The sequence below is a fragment of the Pseudorasbora parva genome, chromosome 13 (genome assembly GCF_024679245.1).
Source record: "Pseudorasbora parva isolate DD20220531a chromosome 13, ASM2467924v1, whole genome shotgun sequence".
NCBI classification, from domain to species: Eukaryota; Metazoa; Chordata; class Actinopteri; order Cypriniformes; family Gobionidae; genus Pseudorasbora; species Pseudorasbora parva.
The window spans coordinates 31,580,043-31,587,474 of record NC_090184.1 but is presented as its reverse complement, the minus strand read 5'-3'; the positions used below and the strand labels follow the sequence as shown (position 1 = coordinate 31,587,474).

The 7,432-nt window shown below is 33.9% G+C and overlaps 2 protein-coding genes across 2 annotated transcripts; both read right to left on the bottom strand.

The window, feature by feature from the left end:
• Positions 1 to 1,298: 1,298 nt before the first annotated feature.
• Positions 1,299 to 3,640, bottom strand: LOC137038234 (small integral membrane protein 24-like). Its single transcript, XM_067412703.1, is given in 4 exon segments — positions 1,299 to 1,582; positions 1,585 to 1,634; positions 3,155 to 3,281; positions 3,486 to 3,640. Coding segments are annotated over 4 exon segments (279 nt in total). The 5' UTR covers positions 3,553 to 3,640; the 3' UTR covers positions 1,299 to 1,547.
• A 577-nt stretch (positions 3,641 to 4,217) lies between these two features.
• On the bottom strand, positions 4,218 to 5,820 carry LOC137039324 (small integral membrane protein 44-like). The gene is made up of 2 exons (XM_067414680.1): positions 5,634 to 5,820; positions 4,218 to 4,447 (listed from the first exon to the last, which is right to left on the bottom strand). The coding sequence occupies exons 1-2, from the start codon at positions 5,818 to 5,820 to the stop codon at positions 4,218 to 4,220; spliced, it is 417 nt and encodes a 138-aa protein (XP_067270781.1).
• Positions 5,821 to 7,432: the final 1,612 nt, after the last annotated feature.

The following is a 7,432-nucleotide window of genomic DNA, read 5'->3' as shown; positions in this document are numbered from 1 at the left end:
GAAAACAAATATTAATAAATAAAAATAAAAGAAATATTCTGAATAGTAAAAATATTTCACAATTTTGTTGTTTTTACTGTTATATCTGGCCCAAAACTTTTGAACAGTAGTGTAAACTGAATTAGGTTTATTGATGCAACATAAAGTAACCAACTGATAGCTGATCTGCAGGGCTAGTATCTCTTTCCCTTTGGCTTTCAGAATGTTTTTTTCTGAGGTTTTGTCATTTAACATTGCAGTAATGAATGCTAGAAAAGAACGAATAATTCATCTGTCACCAGTTCCCAAGTAATGTGTGGAGCAAAGATGACGTCGCTCAGGAGCCAGAATAAAAACAACGGAATAAAAATTTCAAGGCAGCGGCGAAATGAGAATGAGACTGAACTGAAGTCTCTCTCTCTTTCTCTCTCGCTCTGGTTTCATGCTTTACTTGTTGCTGCTGGCTGTAGGGGTATAGTTACTGTCACTCATCAGCACTGTTTCGGCTAAACTGTTTCCCATGTATGGGAAACCTTGAGAAATACGGCCAGGACAACAGTATCAGCTGCCTACTTAGACTTAAATGTTAGTTCAAATGCTATGAAATACCAGTCAAATAAGCTTTTAGTGTAACTGCAAGAGTCCCTTTTTAACCTAAAGATTAGCATGAAAAGCATGAAAGAAGTCACCATAATATAAAAAGCAGCCTTCCTGGAAGAGTTCCCCTTTAAATGCTTAAGATAAGCTCTTTTATGTAATCATAAGCATGAAAGGAGTCACCATATCAATATAAAAAGCATACGTTATACTTTTTTGGTAGTTTATTGCATGCATCATCAATAAAATCTCAACAATTTTACTAAACACAGATTAGGCGACGCCTGGCCAAGGTCTACTTTTAACACAAGTATAATGGTCCCCACCATTAGAACAACTGAACACCTGCCCAGTTTTTTTTTTGTGTAAATGATATTTCATCATATAATCCCCGGGGGCCAGCAAATGGTTCCAAAAGCACAACTGCGCTACATCATTTTACTGGAAGCATTTAACATGTCTAAACTGCCACTCAAAATGAGTAATGAATCTTATAGCCGCGTCCATTTAGCATACATTCATGCCCAACCCAGAACTGTCTTACGAGTCAAAAGCCATTTAATCAGAGCATTATGTGCTCAATGTGACACACTGAGCATGTGCTCTTCTATTCCAATGGTCTCACTGCCCTAATGAATGTTTCCAATTTGGGAATTTTAGTTACAATTACACCAAAGTAGTAAAACCTACATTTGGAATATGCCCAGAAAAAAGAACACCACTTTATTTTAACCTTTTTTATTTTAACTTTAAGTGCTCCATCTAGTGGATGATGTAAGGAACAACTCATACGAAGACAAAAACCAAAAGCAGACCAAAATGTACAAATTAAAATAAGGTTGATGTTGATATATATAACATAAGATAATATAATATGATTATATAACAATTACTCTTCACAATGCTGTGGCATCATTTCCAGAGAGTGAGAGGCTTTTGTGCTGCAGGACTGTGATCATCATCAGTTCTTCTCAGAAACTGGTCTGCTTGGTCTCCTCAATTGCCCCAAATCATCCATTATGTTTTCGTAAAACGCATGCTTGTCCTCGAACTCATCCCTGCGAGGGGACATACACAATCATGAAATAATTGAAGGAGTCGCATCGCACTGCATGAGAGTAGTTTAATCATTAATAAAAGTAGGCTACTAACTCATAAAGTGGATGAGATGGTAAATTGAGTAGTGTAATGTTTTATGAAATGTCCTATGTTCAACTAGGCTACATTTATTTGATCATAAATATAGTAAAAACAGTGATATTGTGAAGAAGTATTACAATTTGAAATAAATTTATATTTCCGTTTTCAGTAGTCTTATTATTGTATTATTGCTTATTATAATAATATATTATTTATATCCAGAAGCGGACAGTAGTGGAGTATTTTTTGTTTCTGCTCGAGTAAATTATGTAAAGTGAATTTCTTTGGAAAACTTTTACTTCACTACGTTCTGCATAATATATAATGTCACACTTTTTACTGCACTACACTGTAAAAAAAGGCTAGTTTTGAACTTTTGCAGTACAATCGACTTGGATGTTTAAGTTATTTCAACTTCAATTATGTTAAACTGACTTTTATAAATGAGTTGCAGCTTGTATAACTAATAAAAACAAGTTTAACATTTCTTAACTTATATTGATGAGTTAAAACAATGTAATATCATATGTTGTCATAACTTATTGAACATATAATTTTTTACAGTGTACATTTCATAAATAAAAGTTGCTGTTTTCTTACCTTTAATACATAATTAAATAAAAAATGTACTTTCTTATTTTTGTACTCAGGTACATTTTTAACTTACTCTAACTTGAGTAAAAGTATACAGTACTGAATTTTTAATAATTAAGTATTAAATTATATTCAATATAAAATATATTGCCGTAAAAAGTACAATGTTATGTTTTGGAATGTTGTGAAGTAAAAGTTTTCCAAAGAAAAAAAACTGATAAATTACATATACTTGAACAACAAAATTACTTGGAAAGTAAAAATACTTCAATACTGTCCTCCTCTGTTTATTATATATCATTAGTCTTAAGTCCTCAAGAAACATGTCATATTATCAATATTGAAAACAGTTGTGCTGCTTAATGATTTTGTGAAACGGAATATTTTGAAATAATTGATGAATAGAAAGTTAAAACAAACTGTATTACTTTAAAAGTTGTGTAAATATTCTTAATAATACAAATAGTCAACATGTACGCTGTACATTAATATTTAAACTTATGTATTTGTTTATTGTGGCTTTAGGTGTGTCAGGTTTCTGAATGTGGCCTTGACGGTAAGCGTACAGTCATAAAATCATTTCAAGAACCATAAACTCCTCATCACCATCATGTTATTAAAAAAATGAATCAAATGATTAGTAACTGCCAGAAGAACCTAATTTTGAACCTCTAAAATGTGTATCGAGCATTTCCTTTTACATGAAACAAAACTGATCGCATTGTCAAAAGTTATAGTATATATCCTGAATAAGAATTGGGGTATTCAATGTTTTATGTAGCTTTTTTATCATGACTTAAAGTGCAGTATATATTTTCCTGAACCATTCCAGGTCAGTACTCACTTGTCTTTCTTGAAAAAGAGTCTTTGCACAATGAGGAGGATGAAGACGATAAAGAGGAAGCCCACAACAGCTGCCAATCCCACCAGCCACGGCTGTAATGTGACCTTAGATGTTGCCTGTTGACCACCTGAGTAACATTTTGTCACGTAAAGGTTTTTTGTCTATGAGGTATTTCACCCTGTAAAGTTTTTTACTGTAAAAGGTTTTATATTAAATCAAGTGAGGTTTACACTGAATAGATTCAATGAGCAAAATCACAACAAAACTTTAGTACTTTAAAAAGGAAAGCAGAAATGAAAAATCACTTAGAAAAGTGTCTATTTTCACTCACCAGCTTGAGCTTGACTAATGGAGGCAAAGAGTATTATGAAGGAAACGGTTTTCTGTGGATGGAACATGGTGACTCTACTGTCTGCACACACTGCTGCGTCCCTCTCAGTCGTCTGTAAATATGTGAAGGGTTCTTGGTGTCCAAAGTACAAACTCCATTAGAGGGATGACAGCATGTCCCTCACAGAGTAACTGCGCATGTTTATTGTTAGAGATAATCTCCCACTGACAATGTTACACGCTGTTATGTTGTAGAGGCAAAAGACTGACGTTTCAGGCTGGCACAGAACTGAAGGTCATGCCAGTCTAGAGTGATGTAAGCGATTAGGAACGTCTTTTGAGAATTGATGTTACACAAACATTCTTAGTAGAAAAATCTAAGTTGTAACTTTTAGGTTCACTTTGAGGTCATCTATATTCTAGTGCCCTCTTAAATACTGACAAATTTCCCTTTGAGAATATATAAATATTTAAAAAATGACAGTGTTTATCTTCTGAGGAAACAGAGCAAAAATATTGATGACTCATCCTGCACTAGACAGATTTTTGTCCAATCAAATCCTGATCATTGACTTCTCCCTTATAGTCTTATTTAAGACTACAATAGGAAGTAAGTCATTATAGGACAAAAAAAAATTGCCAAACTATTTCCTGAGAAAAACAACAACAAAGATTTAAGGTCATTAGTGAGAGTATTCTGATGAAAACTGACGAGTCTTGTGCTTATTTCATGCTAGCTGCTGCTAACACTTATTTGAATGGAAGATGGAGCACAAGGCTCATATCTGTCTGGTATAACCCAGATGGCTGGTAAGTCTTCTGTGCCCTCCATGAGTTCTTGCTCCTTTTTCACTATGGCCTGCAGCTCAGGCATTGCTTCAGGAATCCAGTCTGCCCTGAACTTCTCTCGCCTTTCCCAGGGAATCTCCTGCTCTTCCATAGGCTGCTCTCCAAACAGGTAATCTACACACAATACAGTTCTTTCAGTATAACTGAGAACTGGTGTCTTTATTTAGTACATGTAATAATTTGGTTAGCCAGGATTTTTTTCTTAACAGAAATAGAACGTATAATCAATCATTTGACTTAAAGTAGGATATCATTGCATTCATTTCTTACCACTGAACTGTACAGTTCAGCAGGACAAAAACTATTAACTGTTATCTTAAAATAAGGACGTCAAATCTTTTCAAAATCATATTAATTCTCACATCTATATAGTCAGTCAGCCAGTAGAAAGAAAATATGTGAGCAGTGCTCGTATTTTTTTTTTTTTTGTCAGACAGGGGAAAGTGTGTGCTGGTGAAGTGCGTTTATTTCAGAGGCGTGCAGTAAAAGAAGATTGAAACAAACCCCCGAATGTATGATTTCTGTGCTTTTCACACTATGCTTAACCCTGGCTTAATGTTTTAGCTAAGACGTTGAATTTATTTGATCATTATAATGCTTTTTGATTTATCTAATTTTAACATAAATGCTTTAGCCTGTTAATAATTTCAGAGCTCATCACATTAAATGGTTTTTATTGGAAGGTTATGCATGGTTATTAAATATTAACCATTAGGGAACATTCGGAATAAGTTATTAAGTTATTACAAAATAACAAATCTGCAACATTCTGGGAAACTTATTTAATGGTTACAAAATAATAACCTAAAAATGACCATTAGGGAATGAGGGGATGATGCTTTTAGATGGATAACTTTTTGGTCGGGTAGAACCGGTGATCTCTGACCCAGTTTGTTTACTGTTTTTTATGGCTGCAATATGCAGTGTTTTCCACCTACTGCAAACCCAGTGTGTCAAAATATACTGGGTAAATTATCAGCGGGCGGAATCACAGATCTAAACTAACACGGACATTCTGACACGGAACGCATGTTTCAAAGTGAAATAACTGGCTGTTGCATTGTTTTGCAAAGAAACTACTATGTGAACTTGACATGTTTCCTAAATATCTATCCTAAATATATTTCCAAACATATGGTATTTTAGGCTTTATAACACATTTAAATTGGTCTCTCAGTTGGTGTTTAGCTCGTCTCTAAAAAAGGAACACAATGGAAAGCTAGCCAGATACCATGCAAAGAGGATTTCTAATTCCTTAAGTGGAAATTGATGGTTTACATGTTGGTTTGCCGTCACATACCTGCCAGATCATGGATGAGATCTTTTATAATGTGTCTTATGATGGCAAACAGAGTGACGCCTGTCACACTTACAGCCAGCAGGAGATATATGACATGCTTGGGAAGAGTGAGCGGGTCATTTGCTGTGGGTTTGTAGTCTTTGAAAAAGTCCTCTTCATCAAAACTTTTGTTCTTGTCTAAATCCATAACACATGTTGTTGTTTACTCCACTTTGTCTTTAAGTTCAACAACTTAACAGCTCATCAGTTTTCATTCATTTTCAGATGATTCTAGATGAAAACAGTAAAACATTATGTATATAGTTACCCAAATATTATTACAATTTAAAATGAAATTAATTGCAAAGCTGAATTTTGGTCATCATTACTCCAGTTTTCTGTCACAATCCTTCAGAAATCATTGTTATTAAATTTGCTGCTCAAGAAACATTTCTTAATATTATCATCAATGTTGAAAACACTGCTTAATTTTTGTGTGAACATTGTGAAAAAAATTATTTGCTGAATAAAAGTATTTTCTTTCCATAAAGAGACAAGTGAATACGAATGTTTGAAATGTAAAAGTTTATATAAATGCTAACTTATTTTAGGTTGGTTAAGATTAGGGTTGAATTAGAAGTACAATATCTAAATCTCAGTATCAATATAGCCATGTTAATATGATATGTTGATATGTTGTGTACATACCCCACAAAGCTTTTTGTCCTCTTTCTGATGTTGAATGCCCCTCAGCTGTCTTCCTTCTCATTGCATATTCATGACAAATGAAGTCAAAGAATGATAGTTTCTCTGAATGACAGTTTCTTCTTTAGTGGCAGGACTTCCCTCAGTCCTCAGATACTTAAACACCAGAGGACAAACAAGCTAATGTGCTTAGTGGCGTAAGGAGAAGCCTTGAGGCAGGATTTTTCTATTAGATGTCTACACCTTAGCACCTGATGGTATATTCTAAAGTACAGTGGAAACAATGACGTCAATAAAAACGCAAATGTAACTTTGCCATGTAACAGTTCAGATTCGGTACTGCTAAAGAAATCTGCTTACATTTCTAAAACATAGTTTTCTGTTATAAACCTCTAAAATGTATTGTTTTTAAAGTACTTCTTGTGGTTACTATCTAAAATAAGTGGTGTATATAATTAAAGTTAAAATTATATTTTATTTATCTTAATATGAATCAGCCTGATTTCATTAAACCAACCAAAGTATTTGATTAGAACAAGTAGCAACAACTTAATGTAACAACTGGACATATCCACTAGTCACTTGTATCACAGTACAAGATGTATGCTTAAAAAAATATTTTTACTTTCTTAGACTTTAGAGAACAAAAGTTATGTCCTGTATGGTGAGCACACAGCACCCTGTCTGTGCTGAAGCAGCGCATGCTAATCATGCTAATAATGCTAATCATGCTAATCCGCATCAGAGAGTATAGGATGACAATTGCCATGTAAACAGAGTAGCCTTCTCTCTATGTTGTATTAATTTATTATTGAGGAAATAAGACTTGTGCAAAATAGTAAAACTGATTATATATTGACAAAAGTTCTCTATTTAGCTAAATCCAACAACAACAACAAAAAACACCAATTCCTAAAGCAAATCATAAGCTTTGTATTTTTTTTTGGGGGGGGGGGGGGGATTACATCAGGTGGAAATGAGCAGCACTTACAAAGAAAGATTGAAGGGATTGAATTAGAGATTTGGGGTTTGAGACAGGTTAATGGAAGAAACGAAGAGAGATTGAGAGAGAGATTTAGAGAGAGAGAGAGAGAGGGTTGTTCATAAATGAATTG

What these genes read in the sequence shown, in the direction of transcription:
- LOC137039324 (XM_067414680.1), bottom strand. Translation starts at nt 5,820, where the DNA reads ATGGATTTAGACAAGAACAAAAGTTTTGATGAAGAGGACTTTTTCAAA. An exon ending in TCTCATCCATGATCTGGCAG is followed by an intron (nt 4,448 to 5,633) that starts GTATGTGACGGC and finishes TATTGTGTGTAG; the next exon opens with ATTACCTGTTTGGAGAGCAG.